General features: G+C 38.4%; 1 protein-coding gene across 3 annotated transcripts in view; it reads right to left on the reverse strand.

Moving 5' to 3' along the window:
• LOC138053976 (uncharacterized) overlaps nucleotides 1-21332 on the reverse strand; it is a 27889-nt gene continuing 6557 nt past the window's right edge. For 2 of the 3 annotated variants that reach the window (XM_068900507.1, XM_068900500.1), the window contains exons 3-5: nucleotides 3645-3837; nucleotides 2794-2900; nucleotides 1-1008 (exon numbers count right to left, since the gene is read on the reverse strand). In XM_068900507.1, coding sequence (XP_068756608.1) covers nucleotides 760-1008; nucleotides 2794-2900; nucleotides 3645-3837 — 549 coding nt within the window. In that variant the 3' untranslated portion in view covers nucleotides 1-759. Of the gene's footprint in view, nucleotides 1009-2793; nucleotides 2901-3644; nucleotides 3838-6781; nucleotides 6862-21332 lie in introns of those variants that run through there. The other variant, XM_068900511.1, reaches the window with a different exon arrangement.

Raw genomic sequence — 21332 nt, forward strand, 5'->3', positions numbered from 1 at the left:
TTGTGGCAACTAATGCTTCTTTATTTCTGGTAATGTTTGGCTTCAATAAATAACAAAATATATATTTTACTTAAATTTAACAGCACAATATAGCACCTTAAAAATTTTAGGGAAGTTTATCTTTGAGCTTTAAACTATTTCCAGCTTAGGCCATCCCCTTTTTTTTCTCCGTTTCGCGTCGTCCGACCGACCCAAATTTTTGGCATTTTCAAAACAAAACAACAAAAAAGGCTAACGACGTTTTTAAGTCATTTTATGTAGCATAGGAGTTTCGGTGGTTGATCCTTTTCCCCACGCTGTCTTAATTTTGCAACAACCTTCACCAACTTTTTCGCCATATTGATTTTGGGTTCACGTCTTGTTGTTTTCCTGGCACCACAGCTATTATGCTGGGGTACCAGGGCTCCGATTCCGAGAATGCTTATGATTTTTTTTAGGCCTTTTTTTTTTCAATCCGACCGTCGACCGACCCGATATCAGGAAAACGCATTCGACGGTAAACGAAAAGAAAAAAAAAAGGGGATGGCCGTAGTGCCTGTTTAAAAAGCGGCGAGTTCAGTTCGCTCCCACTATGAAGACAATGAAGAAATAATTAATAAAACTCACTTAAAGTCATATTAAAGCTTTTTCTGTTGGTCAGCCAATGTCACAGAGAAAGAAAAATTGTCTTTTTGTTAAGAGTGAGCCACACGTTGGTATATAAGCAGACGAGCTCATTTTTTCACATGGAAAGGAAAAAACAACTACTATTAATAACTATTAATACACCAGCCTAATCTTCAACTTATTACGTCGATAAGAATCATGTTTTTCAACCAAAAGAAGCTTGCCGGAAACCAAGGGGGTTGGCTGGGTGTCTACGGTTGCAGCAAGATATGCGCGTTTTGCTGGTTTTAATCCACGCCTTTGGCTCATCAGCCTAACAAATACGTCGCCTCCTGCGTAATAATCTGACACGTGGAATAAGTTGGCTGAATCACTCGTGCAGTCTTTTCCTGGTTGTAATTTCTGAAAGAAAGTCAATGAAATGAAACGTTTATTAAACAAACTCTCTACAAAAAAAAAGATATAATACAACAAAATACAAACAGAAACAGAATACACCCAGAGGCTTGTTAGCTCTACCGGGGTGGATCCAGGGGCGGATCCAGGATATTTTTCAGGATGGGGGGAGGGGAAGGGGTGCGCGCACCTCCTACACCCTCCCCTAGATACGCCCCTGATCTCTATAGGATCCGAACCAAACGGGAATACATGCAGTTTTTTCCCGAAAGGAGACACTTTGAGACATATTAAATCAGTACCATGGTGTGGTCATTTTTCGGTCAAATTTTTGTCCAAGAAAGCTAATAAAATGAAGATTTTTATTTTCCACTCAAAAATTCGTAATGGACGTTAAAATGGGCAAATCTGAGCGGGAAACTGATTTTAGTGTTAGTTTTTAAAATTTTTTGTCTTTCAACTTTCTTTTTTAAAGAATACTTTAGTTTTCTGTAATTAAGTTATGTGTTCATGGAAAGCTTATTTTCTTAGCTTAAAAATGATGTATTGCTTTTTAAATATTTTTTGAGAAAAAAAAAACCCTTCCTTTTGGGTTTTTGAATTTCGCGCGCTTATAGACGCGATACCAATTCAGTGGAGAAAACTTGTAACGCAACTGAAAGAGGTCAATATACGCGTCCCGAATTAAACAGTACGGTTCGTCTTAGATTTGATTATGAAGACGTCGATTTGTCATCGGTCACTTCGAAATATCTTTACAATGTTTTTAAAAGTGAAAAGCAAACTCCTCCCTCTGCTCAAAAGAGATTTCAGGGTCTTTTTCCATGATCTCCAAGCTGATTGGAAAGAAATATACTCACTCCCATTTTAAGTATCGTGTTCCTTATTTTGTTATTTTTTTGGGTGGCATGAGTGTCTGGAAAGGTTTCAAAATTTGGGTTAAAATAATGGAAATTAAGAGCGCGGAAATTAACGCTGCACTTTATTAACGTCGCGGAAAACATAACATAATTAGCGCGACTTTAATTAACTCGAGTTTGAACGATTGGAGTTAATTTCCTATAACAAGATATTCAGGATTAATCGATTCGCCATTCTCTACGTTTTGCAAAAATGAACTGGAATCCCTCGAGCATTTACTTTTAAATCGTGAAATAATACGATCTTTTTGGGAGGCCTTCCGTTATTGGCTCATGTTATGTAAAATAGAATTAGAACCTCTGACAGTAGTGGATGTTCTATTTGGTATTTTTAACGCAGGAGAAGGCTTGATCTTGGTAAACCACCTTATTCTAACAGCAAAGGTATATATTTATAGACTTAAATTATATCGGTCTTAGCCAGCATTACGGGTTTTGAAAGCAAAAATCAAAGTGGTATATGATATCGAAAAGATTATAGCAATTAAGCGGAATAAAGTGGATAATCGTATTAAAAAATGAGAAAAAGTCGAACCTTTTTTTAAGTATTGTTTAATAGTTTATTCTGTTATAGTATTCTTCACCCCCTTCTGTTGTTGTTGGTGTTGTTTTTTAGTTATTGTCGTGTAGTTAAATTTGTAAGTTATCTACATTTTGCATGGTAATTAATCTAGAAAAAGGAAGTTTGAAAAAGTTATAAAAGGAGAATAGCAAAGCAACTCGAATGGACAAGTTAAGGCAAAAGGAAAAAAAAGTTCTTGTTTCAACTGTCAAGAGGGCTTTCCCGGACATCAAGCTCAGAGTTTGGAATTCCCTCTATTTCCGACATTTTGCAAACCGGATATCGTAAAAAGAACTTCATCGAACTTACCTCAAAGACAATTTCGCTGTGATTCAAAACTTTCAGCGAAAATTGAATTTGATTGTGTCTTATCTGGAAGCATATGCTGCCGCCATGATGGTACCTCATTGTCAGTGCTAAAAGAAAAACAAAATTGTATATATAAAGACAACTAAAACAAAAAAAATTTAGATATTGAAAGAAGTGGCACATTCAGCAGAAGTAAACGAATTGCTGATTGAGTTATATGTTGGTGTCGGAATTTTTCTCAATTCTAGGAACAAGGGCGAATTCAATAAACCAAACAGGAACGAAACAAAAACCGTTAAAGACGAAAGAAAAAAACTACACATAATTAGGAGCCCATCTGGAGCGTGCAACTTCCATACAGCGTCTGTGAAAGGGCGTTTTCACAAGAAGGTTTATTTTTAGACTAGCGCTTCCCGCGAATTAGGTCAAAAATCAAAGGTAGTTCCGGTTCGGTGACCCTATGACGTCAGCTTAATTTCTTGTAATTGGTCATTGGGCTCCTGTGGGAGTCTCATTCGCGGGAAATTCAATCTAAAAATAAATCGGTCTGTGAAAACGCCGTTACACGAACACAGTAGAGTTGTACGCTCCGGGTCATGGGTTCCTGACATAATAAAACGCATTGGAATTCGGTCTGTTTTTGGTCGGATCAATGGTGGCGAAAAGGTATTGAAATACGGAGGGAATCTTATCTAAGACGATTCTTCATCTCATGAAGAGGCGCCGTCCTCCGAGCCGATTTGAAGTTCTCGCTAACGCTCTTAAGATGGAGCGCTGTTGTTCCAAATTTCCTGCGCATAAGATCTTGACATCCATGCTTCAACAAAAAAAAAAAAATTAAATTTACTTACAAGCAAGTTTGTCATTTACTCTCCATTCGCTTGCTGAAGCTGTGCACCACATCCTCGTTTTCGATGAATGACACTTGTCATCATGAAGTTTGAATAGAGAACCTGGCGGTACATTGATTCGTCCGTGAGCCTGTACATAGAATTTTTGACCAAATACTATGTCGACTTCAGTACCAAAGAGAACAACGCAAACCTGTCCATGCATAAAAAATATAGTATTAAATTCCACCTATTCTAATGTTGTCACCACTTTAAATCATCAGATGTAATGATAACCGCGTTTTTTTTTGAATTTTCCAATACTGACCCCGTACTTACTGTGAAATTGCTTAATTCAAATGTGTATTTGCACGCTGGGAGGAAATAAACAAACAAAGGAAGAGGCGGTGATATGGAATTTGGCACGCGCGGGATCACGAGAGGCACGCGTTTCCTTCTCATCGACTTTCCGTTGGTGCCAATCGGTTGATAAATTACCCCTCGTTGTTCATTGTTGGAGCAAAAGGCGTGGTAAACGGTGCATGACGAAATCACGGGGACAAAGAGAACTTAATATTTCCCTCTTGCGCGTTTAATTATCATAACAAGCTCAAGAATTGATTTAACATAGAGTTTCTTGAGGGCTAAGTGCAGATTTTGTTCTAGTATATCGTGTGAAGAACAAGGAAAATAAGAACAATACACGCCCTTTCTATGAAAACAAGTCGCCGGGTATTCTGCAGTTTTTGGAGTTAAAAGCTTTTTATATTTTGCATATGTACTTGACAGCGGAAATGCTGCGGCCAATATTTGTGAAAGCCAACTGGTGTGTGCTTAGGATAAACGATTTTAAATCAAAGTTAAATGTTAAAATAATGTTTGAAGAACACTGCCGATAGTGTTATCAATTTCGGAATCGGCCTAACTGATCAACAGGAAGTCCTTTACGGTAGGGAAGGACTAAAATACATTGAGTTTCCGTTTTCAATTAACGTCTTTCAACAGGTTATGTAGCGTCCATCCCGGCGAGGCTCCCCGACATCGTGACACACTAGAAAAGGGTTGCAATTCTATATACGAAAAGTGAAGCACAATTCCAGTCAAATATTCTCCGCGACGAACCAGCTTATAATTCAGATAAAGTCATTTAGCTTCAGCGCCATGAACCCAAAGGAAACACAAACCAAACTGAAACAACCAAATTAAGTGTCAGTTACTCATGTCCCGCCGGGCTACTTAAGACTCTGCGGTCTGCATGTTGAATTTACCCTTTAAAACGGAGGAATTCTCTTTAATCAGGTAATCCGGCATGAGTGTGCTATTATCCTCTAAACACTTACCATGTGAAATCTACTGGATTACGAGCCGATGACTTTTAAAAGTTAATTTTACATGTTACTGTGTCAGTTTAACTTGAAGGAGGCAGATAAACCATCAAATAGGAAGTCAATTATCGCAAAGATTATCGCCGTAAACAGATCAATTACGGACATATTGATTGTGTGGGCGTTCGTTGAAGATAAACTATTCGTACTTACCTCAGTGGAGCATTCGATAAATGACCTTTTTAAAAATGTTTTAACGATTGACCCCAAAACATTATTGTGACCTGTGTTTCACGTAATATTGGTATCATTTCAAAACTAAGACACTATCTATGTATTCATCAACTGAAACAAATTTATTATAACCTTATCTACCTTTACCTATCATATGCCGTGATTCCTTGGGGAAGTGCTTATAAAACGCATTTGCAAACGTTGCAATCTAAACAAAATACGGTCCTAAGATTAATGTTCTTTGTAACTACATCTTGGCCTTACACTGAAAGCGCTTTCCCTTTCTTAAATCTTTAGAAATTTTAACAGTAGATAATGTTTACCACCTCCATGCTTTAAAATTTACACATATGTGGCATAAAGGGCTTTTACCAAAGGTGGTTGATAACCTATTTCAATATGCTAAGAGCCGACATACAACACAAGGTATGCGTCAAAGCAAATTTCTGCAAACCACGTATTCGAACCAACACTGGGAAACAAATGTTTTCCTATAAGGCGATTGGCCTCTGGCGTGATATCCCTTGTTACTTGAAAGATCTCAGTACATTTTCCTTTGCCAAAGAAGTAAAACAATATCTACTGTTTAAACAATACTCTTAGGAATTGTGTAAAAACACTTTTAAATTAATATCATCAAGCATATGGATTATTAACTGGTACTGGTCTCTTTCTTCTTTTGTTGCTCCTTTTTTGTTCAAAATTAACTGTAAATAGTAACTAGAGGTTAACTCGAAAACCTTACGGTTCCTTTAAGCTCTAGGTTCCAATTACCTAAACTACTTTCCTAATTATTTTCTTTAATTAACTTGTAATGTATATAACAATCCTTTGTAATTAGTCTAAGTGTGAGCTAATAAATATTGCTGTTGTTGTTGTATCTGTTCAAACAAAGCAAGTTATAACTTTGGTAGCTTTATTAAAAGGTCATTTAGTGAGTTTGTAGCTGCCCTACAGTATATTTACCTGTTCGGATGTTCTATGGGAACTTCAAGTCTGTAGAAATTTCTTCTAAATCAATCTAGTTCGTCCAGACGTAAAATACGACCGTTTATACGAGAGAAAAGAAGCCGCGGCTTACTCTGGCCGCGGCTTACATAAGACGCGAACGTCCCGTATAAATGGTACAAAATCTACGTTTACGGCTTTCTCAAGCCGCGGCTTATCCTATCCTGGGAGTTTATACTCGTATAAATAGTTCCTTTCGCGTATTATGTACACCGTGGCCAAAGTAAGCCGCGGCTTATTTTCTCTCGTATAAACAGCCCTATTTTCTCTCGTATAAACAGCCTTATTTTCTCTCGTATAAACGGCCCTAATGCCTCTCCCGCGTCTTTATACCACGAACTAAAAGACGCATTAAAATTTGCCCAGACCCACTACGTCTCTAGTATAAAAACCGCCATTTAATGTAATTCAACTCAAGAAGCTCTCTGTCTTACGTTGAGACAATTAACGAATGGTGTCAACTTGCAAAAGCTCACAATAAGCCAGGCAAATGTTCTAAAATCTTTGCAGCAAAAAGTTTCAGCCAATTAGATGAATCTATTAAATGGAACAGTTTGAACCAAAAAATAGGAATATATACTTTGCACTTACAAAAAAACAGAAGCAAACTTTGTCCATGGCGTTGCTTGGATGCGTCAGAGCCTGCCTTAGTTTCTGAACTTTTGGCTTTCTTTCCGAGTTGTTGGGGAGAATGAAAGTTTTTCCACAATGAATCTCCTTTTTATACAGATTTCTTCCCACATTTTGGAGACAATGGCGCATTGTCGGGCGCAGAACATTTTAATTATCGTCGTTCGTGGTCTGTTCGCGGTATGCTAAGATGGGCGGCATGTTGCGCGCAGTTTTCCACTTTTCCTGCGCAGTTGCCAACACTGATACAGTGTATCCGAAAGGGAGAAAATGTATTTCTTTTACACACAAAACCAACGGGGTGCATGATTGCGGTAAGATAAGAGAAAACTGATCACATTGTGTGTGATGGGCGTGGAAGCCTGAAGGTTGTTTCCCGAACCAAATGGCTGGCAATTCAGTTTTGCACTGGTCAACTTCCCTGTTTGTAGCCATTGCTAGAAGCTTCAACCCAGAATCACAAGCAGAATTCCAGCAATCTAAAGATATTAATCAAAACTTCTTATGTTATAGATAGAAATTAAAATGTTTAAAATAAAGTCATTTTCTATCTATTAGCTTCAGCCATCGAGCATGTTGTCAAATGTGAAATGGATTAGGAATAAAAGGGCATACGAACGAAATATATTTTGCAATTCAACTTAAACTACTAGTGCTGTTAAATCATCGCTTCTAAAATGACTAGCATTATTGTATTAAGGATAAAAATAATAATATTAATAGTAATAATAATATTAATAATAATAATGCTGAATTAACTTCTGAAAAAGAAACCAATAATGTAATCAGAAATGCAAGTCCGCTCTTGTATTAACTATAACCAGAAATGCAATTTTGCTGATTGATTTTAATGACATTGGTGCATGTGTCCGTGATATTCCAATTCGATTTATGGAACCAAAGGGAGTCAGTTCCCAAATATTTTAATTTGATTTAAATTCATGCTCATTTTCGGGTGAAAAAGTACTTTGAGTTTGCCTGACTGATCAAAGTTGGCAGGATGTTTCGTTTGGCAAAGTTGTTTCCAGCACTATTTCACAGCATGCAGCATGAACATAGTGTTAAACAAGGCAATGGTGTTATTACAAAATACTGTTAAATTTCCTATTGACTAACTATACACCGAGTTTGTTGAAAAAAAAGAACAGTCTTCGACGAAAACTGTTTCCATCGTAATTGCATCGAATCATTTCCTTGTCAGCCAATTTTACGAATTCCCATTTCAGCTTCTGGGAGGTTCCCTTGACGTATTTTAATGGTGGTTTTCCACCAATCTGTTGAAATAAAGATCACAATGATGTAGTGTACATGCAGAAATGCTGTTGGACTAACAAATCACGAGGTTAATGTTCGTGCGCAAAGATGGCAACTATGACGTATCGCGGTAAGTGAAAAGCGGCAACCTTATCATATGTATATTTTTTATAATTGCAACTAGAAAAACTAGGGATAGGTTAAAACGCCTTTTTCTTTATTTCTTTATGTTGTAGTTTGTTTTGGTCGTTTGCAAGGTTTGCTCCGGAATTTCCTTCTCGGAACTCCATCATGTTGGAAGTTTTATTCAACCCCTGGAAGTTGTATTGCCGTTACTGGAATAAAATGAATTTCTAGCCCACATTTCCGGCAAGGACTCCCACATGTTTTCGCCGTTATGCTCTTAAGCAGAAAGGAAATTTCTCTTCCAGGTATACGAACGCAGAAACTTTCAGGAACAAAACTGTAGAACATTGCCACTGTTTCACTCTGCCGTAAATGGTCATCTCCGTCAACACACCTCTTCCTATGATTAAAATAGCGAAGTGCAAAGAGGATCGCGTGCATAAGTTTAGGAGTTGGACGCCTTAATTTAACGCACGTATATTAGGATGTCAAGTCGTTAGGTGCATCGAGGACAAGTACCCTCAACCCTCAATCCAAAAACACATAACAAAAATAAAGACGGTTTAATTAGTGAAGTTCTGACAATATCAGCAGAGTTGAACATTACCGGGAAATTGTCCGGGCGAGTGTAGTCCTGAGAAGGACTGTTTGAGATGACATTGACTGACGTTTCGACAACCTGAGCGGAAGTCATCTACAGAATCAAGTGATCTGTGTGACGTCCGTAGATACTAAAAAAACTCTGGTCGTAGATGTCATCACGAACAAGTTGACTAATGACATCTATGACCAAAATAAATTCCTAAAACTTGTTGAAACTACTCAGTTGAAAAAGTCACAAAGAACGATATATAACTCTTGAAGTGACCAAGGTTTGTGTTCACTCTTTTCTTATTTTCTATTTTTGCCTTACGAGGGATACTCCGGAAGCACTTAACAAAGCAATCAACAGAAATATGACCTCACTAACAGTCCTTCATAACAGTGAAGTGAAGTGAATCTATTAGTCTCTCCCCTAGGGGCTTTGCGGGGGACTTTAACCAGACTGCTTGTAACGCGTTTAGATAGGTCAGACAACACGAAAGGTGAGCGGGTTCTTTAGATCGACTTTCGCATGACCTTGAAAAAGTGTTCGCATTTTGTTTCACGGGCCAATATTTCGCAAGATTAAAACAAAGCTTCTCCTTATTCCCGTCAAGGAAAATCCAAATATGGGCAGTAAACAGTTCGATTGCCCAATTACATTACTGCATTTCAAATGACGTCAAAGCGAAACTTTCCAGAAAGTTCCATGGAAAGATGACGTTGTTTGCGGCTGCGTTTGCTAAGCCAATGAAAATTTGCGCGCGTTTGTTTTTGTTCGATAACCCAATTAAATGTTTTGCATTTTTGTTACGTTCTGTTTTTACGTTTATTTTTTAAGGTCAAACGAAAGTCGCTCTAACGTCCCATACTATTTAATTTCCAAGAAGGGCTATGAGACGGGACCTCCGGTTAACAGTCCTTATCCGAGAAGACTTGAAAGTCTAACCATGTGAAGATATAATTACAAAGGCAGCACTTTTCCTCAGTTATTTAAAGACCCTAAGTGTTGGTCCGGCCGGAGTCGAACTCACGACTTTCCGCATGACAGCCCGATGCTCAACCGAGCCACCGTGAGCCACCGGTAGACATGCAAGAGGAATGAAGGGACTTGTTTTGGAATTTGACCATCGTTCTTAGTTTATCCTTCGAATTTAGGTGTTACAGAATGAAATGTTGTCACTTCTTGTTCTAAGTTAAAACCCTCAAGTTAATAGCTGACAGAGTTATTGCTTTGTTGATCTATCATAATACACTCTTTATTCATGCAGGGAAGTATTAAGCTTCGAAATTCAAGCATCTGTTCCCACTTATTATGGGAGGATTGCAAACAAAACCAAAGCAGATCAAAGGAAATTCTTGCTGCATGTTTTAAAAAAACAATCACCCTAGGTAGTGGACTGTTGAGCATTTCAGACACACTGACTGTTGCTTTATAAATAACTCAACATAGACGAACTTAGACGCCAAAGTTAAATGAACGCTGTTTCTCCTTGATTGCCAATCTATTTGACTGATTCCTTAATTGTTTTTTGTTGTTGTACGGTTTTATATAGGAAGTTGTCGATTTTAAAATCCATTCCTTTTCAATGATTCTTTGGTTGAAACCTTAAAAAATGCATTAAAAGATATTGATATCCTATCAAGGAAACCGAATGATTTCGTGTTCGGACGTGGGAAGGTTAAACATGGGACGTCATGTCAGGGACGAAAAGGCTTGGCTTTCTAAGTTATCATAATCAGAAATCGATCGTCGTGAAGGGGCCGTCCATCGCTGCTAATAATCTGATAGTTTCCAAGTCTTGTGTCAGGAAAGTGATGCGCGACAAAAGATCTGAAAGGAAATTGAAGATTGAAGCCGAAAGGAACATGGAATTCGAATGAAAATATAGAAAATAAAAAAAATATGTAGAAAATAAAATGTTAAAAGTCGTCTTCACTATCCCACGTTTAAGCGTGACCAGCTTCAGTTCCGGATCTGGAAGTCATGTAAGTTAAGCACATTCCTTATGTCCGGCCCGTTTTAACTTGTGGGCACCTTGCATGCTTTTGCATGATTTCGCATTAATCTGAACCCACTTGGCCAACTTGGCAACCACCTGGCACCCACCAATTACCTTATAAAGTTGCGTTGTGTTTTATCTATATAATGCAAAGGAAGTCGCAAAACTCTTCTTAGTCGTTTTTTTGGCAACTAAAATAGTCTTCTTATCGTGTTTTGCTTTTGACGGGAATCAAAGGGACACAGCCCTGGCGGGAAGTCCTGTGGTTACTTAGTTGAATTGTTTGCTCATCGAGTTCCCCTTTTGTAATTTTGTCAACTTGAGACGTGATTCCTATATTACTCTGAGACTGAGTAGACTCTAGGAAACTATTCTTGTTGCCATTTTAGTCTCTTCGGGTAACCACTTCATTTCCCCAAGTCCAACCTATGTCATATACCATAAATGGCCTCTAAGTTGAGTTAAATCCCTTTTCTGGAAATTCTTATGGTTTACACGTTTGCATTTTCTTGACTTTTCCTGATAAGGAGTAACGGAAATGTTATGGCGGCACAGGTGTAATTAAATAAATACGTTATGAAAAGGAAAATGTAAGGAAAGATTTTTAAAATAAACAAGACAAGTCGGTAAGGCCGTCTTGTTTACTGTTTGCTCATCGAGTTCCGCTTTTGTAATATAGTCGTGACTTGGGCCGTGATTCCAAAATTACTCTGAGACTGAGTACACTCTAGGAAATTACTCTTGTTGCTATTTTAGTGCCCTTTGGTTAACCACTTCACTCCTTTAAGTCCAACCTATGTCATATACCATAAATGACCTCCAAGTTGAGTTAAATCCTCTTTCTGGAAATGCTTATGCTTTACACGTTTGCAGTTTCTTGACTTTTCCTGATAGGGAGTAACGGAAATGTTATGGCGGCACAGGTAATTAAATAAATACGTTATGAAAAGGAAAATGTAAGGAAAGATTTTTAAACATGATAAACAAGACAAGTCGGTAAGGCCGTCTTGTTAACTGGTTTAACAGTTGTATGAAGATCATTCAGACGTCGGGTTACTTTTCAAATTCACTACTAGTAGATGTCATGCTATTCACTTATCCTCATTGTTTTTCACATGATAAGGCAGCCGCAAACCAATTAGTGGTCTTTTGGCGAAAGTTCACCGTATTTAATGAATTAGCTTTTTCGCCTTACGTTACCCAGTAGGCCTTTACGTCAGACGAACTTAAGCCCCCTGGTAAGTACACGGTTGAAGACGTAGTGCAGTTTTCGGTTATTAAAATTCTTGGAGAATACAATATAAAAAAAAAGGCCGTTTAAGCCGCCTCGTCTTTCGAGAGAGAGACAATGTGACTCAGCGATTAGAATGTTTGATTCTCTAGTGGATAAATGCAATCTTGCCAGTTTGATTTCTTGACTTCGCTAGACTTTACTTTAAAAGTTCTTTGAAATGCTACGAAAAAATGATGCCTCCCCTAACATTTTTCTCTGATTCGCTTTACTGAAGCATGATCAAACATGGATCACGAACAATGAATCATAAACACTAGGATAGTTGAATTAGACTGTTTTTGTTTAACGACCGTACACCTGTGGCCGGATCACAAAACTAGTCATAGTTGAATATTATTCGAAAAGGCAAAATGCTTGGCAGGCTCGTTAGTGTATCGCATATGTCAGTACTCTTATCTTAGCAGAAAATCGTTACGTAAAAACTAATGCACCCATCTATCACATAGCACTGACAACACGTGGGTGGCTTAAAAAATTGCTTTACCGAATTTCAAATGACCTTTTTCAAAGTTCAAATTTTGACAAAGTGTAATTGAAAAAACAAACTCGCACGAAAATGAAGGTACCTCCTTCTCGACTAAGAATTGATTATAACCAGAAATTCATAACGGTTGAAACGTGTAACGCGCGTTCACAGCTCCGAATATTCAGTGCTAAGTACCATATTTGGAAACCCCTCGCTCCAGTTAATTTCGCGCGAGAACATTGGTGGTATTGCCTCACGGTGTTCTTGCGAATTGACTGGTTGAATGTTTCTCTCTTGTTGTTCCAAATATGGTACTTAGCAAATTGAATATTCAGAAGCTTGTTTCCCAGCACATAAGGGGCCGTTACACGTTACAACCCTTATGGGTTTCTGTTATAACTGATATGAAGTATATTCAACAGCCTTCTCATAAGTCTGAGTTTGATTTTTATATATCTCCAACCACGTGACGATGGTATTTTTTGAGTCGACAGTAGCCAACAGGGTTGTTATTTACCTAAATGAAAGAAAGATACTTGCAAGCATTACTAGCATTGGTTTTTCCAAATGCTTGGGGTGCAGTATGGAATATTTTGGATTCTTTGAGGAGCACCCTCTTAATCCTTTCAAGAAGGTATCACTTCAAGACTAAGGGATGTGATCTACATGCAGTACAGATGTTGGCTGGTATTTTACGCAGTCAAATGTCAACATTGGCCAGTCTGGAAAAATTCTTCGAGAAAAAGTCACAGTGACTCCAGTAGCTTGTAATACAAAACGAAGTTTATTGTAATTCATTTGCACATTTTGATCATTATTTAAAACTAGTTTCAACAAATATTGATTGAAAATAATTACTGCTGTGATCCTTTTTAATGTTAATTTACAACACTTCAAAATGATCATAAATTACTGGCCTCTGAACAAAATATTATCTGTCATTTAGTCGCAACTTTATTAACCTTTAACAAACTCTGCAAATTGAAATAGGAATTTTCTTCAAAGAGAACTGTGCTCTCAAATAATACATGACATAAGATTACATACACGCGAGATTCTCGCGTATAAAAGTATTACAAGAATTCTACCACCCATTCTATATTACCACCCAGCCTATTAATTACAACTGAATCCAGTGTTCATTTTTTGCAAGAGACAGTAAGCCCTCGTTCCTTGTGTCCGCTGTTAACTTATATTACAAACCGAAATGGAAATTTTCTTTAAAGAGACTCGAGGCTATGCACTCAAATCTTAACCGTACATGAGATTCTCGGGAACAAAGCATATGCCATATGATAAGTATCAAGAGAGTATGAAGGTAAGAGAAGTAATCCCTCATATTGGCCCTATTCCCATCGTAATCCCTCTTAAGTTATTTTTAGATCTCCTGCGAGATCCGGTATTCCCACGAGAGTTACTTGATAGCCAATTGTATGTCCCCATTTGTACCAATGTTGCCAGCTGAACGAATTCCCACCCAATGATTCGCATCGTTCGCGAAAATGGGGACATCTGATTGGCTATCAATTAACTCTCGCGGTAATACCGGATCTCGCAGGAGATCTAAAAATAACTTACGAGGGATTACGATGGGAATAGGGCCAATATGAGGGATTACTTCTCTTACCTTCATACTCTCTTGTAAGTATTACAAGCATTTTACCACCCATTCTATATAACCACCCAGGCACAACAATCTAGACATTTAATTACAACTGCATCCAATAGGCCATCTTTTCGGAAATAGCTAATTAACAGATTAACAAACTAATTATCACCACCCTGGTCAGAGTTTTTCTCTGTCCTTGTGTGGGCCCATTTCCATTAGTAGGGCTAACGCTCACATGGTTCATATGGGGTACAAAACTAGCACTTCACATTACACTCTAATCAAATAATTATTACCATTCAGATCCGCTATTACATGTAGAGGCTATTAAATTAGAATCAGTTAACGTTTATCCTTGCTGGATTATTTTATTTTAATTAAAATAATTATTTTATTTGTAGTTTAATCATGTTACTCTGTAAACTTGTATTCTTCGGAGATATTTGCAATTTTTGCTATCTTTAAGTTCCAAAGAAAATAAAGTCATTGTGTTGTATTGTATCATTAATATTATATTCTTTTCTGATTTGTATCAATTGCTCACTGGAAAAGAAAAGAATTAACCCATTTGTTTGATGAAATATTACTCTGAAGGGTAAAACGGGTTTACTGTGATTAATTTACTGATATGTCGCACTGCCCTTTTCATTTCGTTGTACAAATAAACAGACTCATTTGACTCGTTCCCTTCCTTTCTTCCTTGTCGGCAAGACAAAGGAAAGTGGTGTTCGAGAGGAGCCAGACTGCAAAATGAAACAGTTTTGAGGGACGCATTATGTCCCATATGGGGTGCAGGGATGGCGCAGTGGTGAGAACACTCGCCTCCCACCAATGTGTCCTAGGTTGAGTTTGTTGGTTTTCTCTACTCTGCACCAAGAGGCTTTTCTCTGGGTACTCCAGTTTTCCCCTCTCCTCAAAAACCAACAATTGACTTGATTTGCGTTAATGGTTAATTTCAGTTTACAGTGTCGCCAATTAGCGCTCCAGCGCTAGAACGACAAGACACTTAAATAAAGTTCCTTTCCCATTTGAGTTTATAAAAGCTGTATTATTCACCCGCTTGCTTATGTGAAAAAAAGTTTCCGCTATTGAGTCTTCTTTTCCATCATTTTGGTACTCACTAATTTGTTCTTACTGCTCCCGAAAGAAAAACAGAGAGACAATTGGGCGAATTTAAACAAAAGATAGGCGGTTTTTACACTAGAGAGGTATAATACGTCTGTGCGACTTTGGGCAATTTAAAGACGCATAAACGATTTAGTTCGTCCAGACGTATAATTCTTCTCTCTCCCGTCTTTATAAGGGACGAATTAAATGATGAACTAAAGAACGCATTAAATTAAATTGCCCAATGTCGCCCAGACTTATTATACGTCTCTATAGTACAAAAGGTAAAGGTGAAGGTACACGTTATTTAACGTCGGAAGTTCCTTTACTCTCTAGACAGTATTCTCTCAGGAAGCCGACGGTGCGCTCATTTTACCCCTCCCTTTCCATCAGTGCTCCGTTTTAAGGGTATTTAAAGCTACTTAGGCTACAATGAAAGTAAAGAAGTCGAAACATGGACGTGGGATCCGGGGATCGAACTCGGGATCTCTTGCACCAAAGCCGCGCACTAACCGACTGTGCCACCCTTGCAACGCCATAGATGTGATCCTTGCTCCCATCTGGACAATTTGGGCTTCTGAAGGGACTCGTGCCCATGCCCTCTGTGATGCCGGTGCAATGCTCTACAAGCAGGTCAGTTTGTTGGGATCATGTGTTCCCGTGAAAGGACTCAATGACTCAATGAAATAATGTACATATATTTGTGAAGTGCGGGTTAAAGACGAAACTGAGAGAAGTGATCCTCGCACTTGCAGCTAGCTGGACAATAGACTACTTCGACGACGGGGCGGCCATTTTAAATTACATTGTTCCAATAGCTAATTAACAATTAAAAATCCAGGATCAACAATTTCTCCCTCGGTTAATTCCGGTCAAAACGGCTTTTGTCGGTCATATTTTCTCAGAGCTGCAAAAGTGTTTTCAGCTTGCTTCATTGATGATGCGTTCCATGACCATCCTCAACCCACCCCATACTATCCCATTGCCTAACATTTGAATGAGGGCACGGAAGTGTAAGTTTTAGATCTAAAGGCAGCAAAGATTAGTGGTTCAATGCGTAAATCATAAGCTGTAAAAAAGTGTTTTGTTTTGAGAGGGTGTTCCAACAGCTCTTGACGAGGGGAAGAAAGGAAGTTAATTTTACGTGTCCATCCTTCTAACGCTGGAGCACTAATTTGGGACATTCTAAACTGAAATCAACAAATTAACACAAAACCGGAGTACCCGGAGAAAAACCTCAAGGTGCAGAGTAGAGAACCAACAAACTCAATCCACATATGACGCCGAGTCTGAGCGGAACCACATTGGTAGTACGCGAGTGCTCTAAACACTACGCCAGCCCTGCCCCACCCCCCCCCTCCTTCCGATTGCAGCCGCTAATCAAAGATCATCAAAGTCGATATATAAGAAAAAGGGTAACTTGGACCTTTAGCAACGTGGAATGATTTCAACCCTTCCGTATACAAAAAGCGAAATTCGATCAGTTTACGTCCATATTTTAGATACGAAAGTGTCATAATGGCACTTTAAGAAGCAAATTAAAATCACCTCGTGAAAGCGGTGTATGCATGAGATTCCAGTGTCTATAAGTTTTCCCTGAATTAAATGTTCATCTAAAGAGTCCCACCAATTTCATTTCCATGGAATTTAAAAATTCAATGAAGTTTTGCATGGAATTCGGCTAAACAGTGTAGAAAGCCGAGATGCAAGTTCTGGTGTTATCCAGTGACCCTCAACAGATCTCTTTAGGAATTCATCCATGGCGGCAATATATAACTTGAAAGTGCCATCTCACTGAAGACGATTTTAAGTTTGAACTAGTCTTATTTATGTTTCATTTCTCTTGTTATTTCTATTTTTAATTTTTACAACGGTTACCTTCTAAGATTAGTGCAAACTAACCCTAAATGTCAGACATAACAACAGCGACTATTTTTCTTCATGTTCTTAACTTGAATTGCCCCTCTTCAATTAAATTCACTATGGAAACAGAGAGCAATGGCCTGCTTCCTTTTCATGGTACACAGCTACTAAGCCGAACCCCTAAAATCGAGACCCCAAAGTCTTGTCGAAACCCCTCTCCCTCCTCCTCCCTTCTGAGATGATCTGAATTCCGTGGGCCATTTTGCTCTAAAGTGAAATAATGTGGTTAGAAATAGCTGGCCCGGCCAAACGGGCTGTCCCGGTGAACACGATTATATGGAAAAATCTCAGCCCGGTCAGCCGGGATCTCGGCATCGTAATGCTGGGATCTCGGATAACCTAACCGAGCTGAGATTTTTCCATATAATCGCGAAAAAACCTGCACTAGCTATAGCGATGCGATGGAGCACGTGTAACGCGATACAGATCTATATATAGCATTGTAGATACCAAACACTTGTAATTGATACCTCAATACATTCTAAAACGGAAATGTCATTAGCTATAATTTAAGAATAATACAAGAATATTTTCAGCCTAAAATCGGCAGAAAAATAAGAATATTCAGCCTGGGCCGGAAAAACAACATTCTTATATATATATATATAACAAGAGTGTATATGATTCAATTCAATGGCAAAAATGGCTAAAACATATTGATGGCCCATTCCAAATCATGTATCTGTCTTGGAAGAAGTTTCACTTTATCGTTTTTTTTTTTTTATTAATCGTTGAAATCCTTGAAAGAAGCGATTCCCCACTAGAATACAGCCACGATTTCTGCTGGTAACACAACGGAACATTCAGAATCGATGTGACTCTGTTATGCCCTGCGAGCAGTCTCTTTCGATCTTCCAATAAGTCGGGAAGAGGAAAGTAGACTCTGCTCGCCGCCTCCACATTTCGTATTGAGCATGCGTTAAAAATCTAAATGTATTCGGTGTCTGTCTCGCGTGACTAGTAGCTACAAAACCACAAAACGAAAACAAACATTCGGGATATTTTCGAACAACTCGGGCAAACACACGACAATCAAGGAGGAATCATTTCATTAGAAACTCAAGATAGTCCGTACATACTCTTAAAATGCCATTTCATTTTTTACTGTATAGGTTTCTCTCAGACTAGTCAGTTCCGTAACCGACACACATAGGAAAAAGTCATGAGAATTCTAGCAGTTACTGAATTGACCTTCTGAGCGCTAGCTTTCACTTGTAGTGTCACGTGAATTTTCATGTAAACAAACCTCGAAAGTTCGGACATTCGAGAAGATCGGACATACAACACACAGTGAGATGGTGTGGCGAGCGGATATGAAATGTTAGTTTCTTTTTGCTTTGGACTTGGAAATGATGCAACAGAGACACTAGTCACTTCGATGGTTAGCATTTGGTGTAGGACACGATAGTTTTACACTCGTATTTCGACAGGATTGACGCGGGGGAGTCTGGTTGTTCCATCTTCAATCGCTGGGCGGACGAAAACGAAATGCATTCCTCGCCTTATGTTATATACGAACTAACCTTTGTGTATGAAAATTGTCATATATGATATTCACTTTAAGGTCCGTAATAAAACCGAATAAAAGTGACTTATTAGCTGCATCAGAGACAGTAGTGATTTCCACCGTTTATTGCGAGTTGCAGAATGCTCTCGACTAAAAGGCGTGTTTCCGTTTTACACGTAAAAAACGATTCCCGATTCCCAAAATCGTAGGTAAGAAACTTGAATGGTGATCTGATCAAGTTTTTTTTTGCATTTTCCGGCCAAAGTTATAGCAATCGAGAGGCGGAAAACGGAAAACGCGGATAATGGCATGACTCATCGCGGTGACTCGTTTGTGTGTTCATAGGACAGTAAATACACTACTAGTTGCATAGTAGTCTACACTTGTTGTTGAGCTATAAATTATATATCGTGCATACCATTGACCATGGGATCAATGCAGCGTTGAGCCAATGCAAACTGAAAAAGTTCTTCATTGAAGTTGAGGAAAACTGAAGAGGTTTTATTTTTATTTCTTGGAACAGTATTGTGACCTTCTGTTAATTGAAATGACACATATCTACAGTACTGTTAGGGAGATTTCCCTTAAAAGAAATTATCTACTGATTTTTGGCGAACCATTCTAATAAACATTGTCAAATTACCAGTCGTAATTCATCACCAGTTTAAACTCATTATATTAGGTGATGCATCTGTTGCTTCCCACAATTTTTACGGTACTCATTGTTAGCATGAAAGCATGAAATATTCATTTCAAGTACTATTTTGAACTTCTATTATTATTATTATTATTATTATTATTATTATTATTATTATTAGTAGTAGTAGTAGTAGTAGTAGTAGTAGTAGTAGTAGTAGTAGTAGTAGTAGTATTAATATATAAAAGAGGAGAAAGGGAAGGACTTGATCTTCTCTAGTTTGGCACACACATTAGACATGAAGCTAGGGTCATCAGTCACCTCAACAGAGAAGATTTCTTGTTTCCACACAACAAATTGACAACGTTTTAGCCTACAAACACTTTGAAGTTGCTTTCAATGCAAAACCTTAATCATTTGTGTTGCCACAAACCGATCTCTGTTTTTCCAGTAACACTTGTATATTCTACAGCAGTGTTTGGACAATCTTTAGAACACTGGCATTTCAGAATTTTATTGCTCGAAGGAATGGCTTTGACTTCGTAATCAAAAAGCTCTTTGAGATCAAATCCACTTTGTGGTGGGTATGGCTCACAACCCCCTTGCATGCATTGGGAGCACTGACTTCCTGAAATAGTCCCATTCTCTGGCATTTTAGGGTTCCATTCTTTGTTTACATTTATGTAGGGATGTTTGTGCTTATGCTATTCTCTATTTTCGAATGCCACATGAGACATTTTGTTTGCCCCCCAAATTTTGCATAAACTATTGTTTTCAAATACTCTTGGGGACATAACATATTCCCAAGAGCATTTGAAAACAATATTTTATGCAACATTTTGGGGGGTAAACAAAGTGTATTATGGGACATTTGAAAACTTTGTGACATTTTCAGCACTATCAATTGTTCTTAAAAAGACTCTCTTGCTCTTTGAAACGGTTATGACCCCCAGTCCGCACATTGCCATTGCTTTGTCGTGGTGCTCTCAACGTACTGTAGTTAATTTCTTTATCACTGAAAGACAACAACTCCCAAAACTTCTTCCGTCGAAATATTTGCATCAGTCTTAGAAGCTCTTGTAGTTTATTCTTAATTCATTAATACCACTCACAAGCTTGCTTTCATTTGATTTAGCGGTTTCATCAACTTGCCCAGTGTCTGCAAGTTCTGTACAGTAGTGAAATGAAGTTTTTCTAATAAAGGCAAGATAGCAGGACTACTAGTTGGTAATTGGCACATTTTTGTGGTAAACATTTTCAGATATCTCTCCTCATCTGGCCGATTAGTGCCTTCGGGTGAAGGGACACTGATTTACATGAGTATGCGTGGTTTACTTATTTTTGGAAGGGTGTTTTTCCTTCCTCGGTCAACAAATCCTTTTCATGAAGGGCTTCACTTTCGCTACACTCTCATATACATGGACACACTCCACTTTGCAAAGAATCAACGTGTTAAACCGTCAGTAAATAAGCGACAATCATCGAAGGACTTGTAAGCGGCGAGTCCCTGTTTGTCGTATTCAGTACATTCAGTGGAGTGGTACATTAGATGGTCAAACTGAAATATCGTGCAAGCCGAATGGCGCCGAGGAGATGAAATTGTTCATGATCTTGATAATTGCATGGAAAATGGATTGGGGCAGACTCGGAAGTGCAGTTCTTGAACTTTTGATTGGGATGAATAAATTGCCTGCATCGTCGGTTTTGTCTTTCTACTGATAGCATCCATTGCCGGATTAGTGCCGGATTAGCATTAGTTGCGCTAGAAGCAATTACCGTGATTAAAGTAAAGCGTCATTGCTTCATTTGCAGGGGCGATCAATTTTCTATCAGCGAAGACTTCTAAACGCGCCCACTGAGAGTCCACGGTCCTGCAAATATTTTTTAAGTTTTGCGATATTCATTGTGTGGAAGTCCTTCTTTAATAGGCATCTGCTTAGACATGCTGACCCTGGAATTGTAGCAAACAGGACTGCTTGCTGTTGTTAGATCGATGATGGACTG

The sequence above is a fragment of the Montipora capricornis genome, chromosome 1, assembly GCF_036669925.1.
Source record: "Montipora capricornis isolate CH-2021 chromosome 1, ASM3666992v2, whole genome shotgun sequence".
Taxonomy (NCBI): domain Eukaryota; kingdom Metazoa; phylum Cnidaria; class Anthozoa; order Scleractinia; family Acroporidae; genus Montipora; species Montipora capricornis.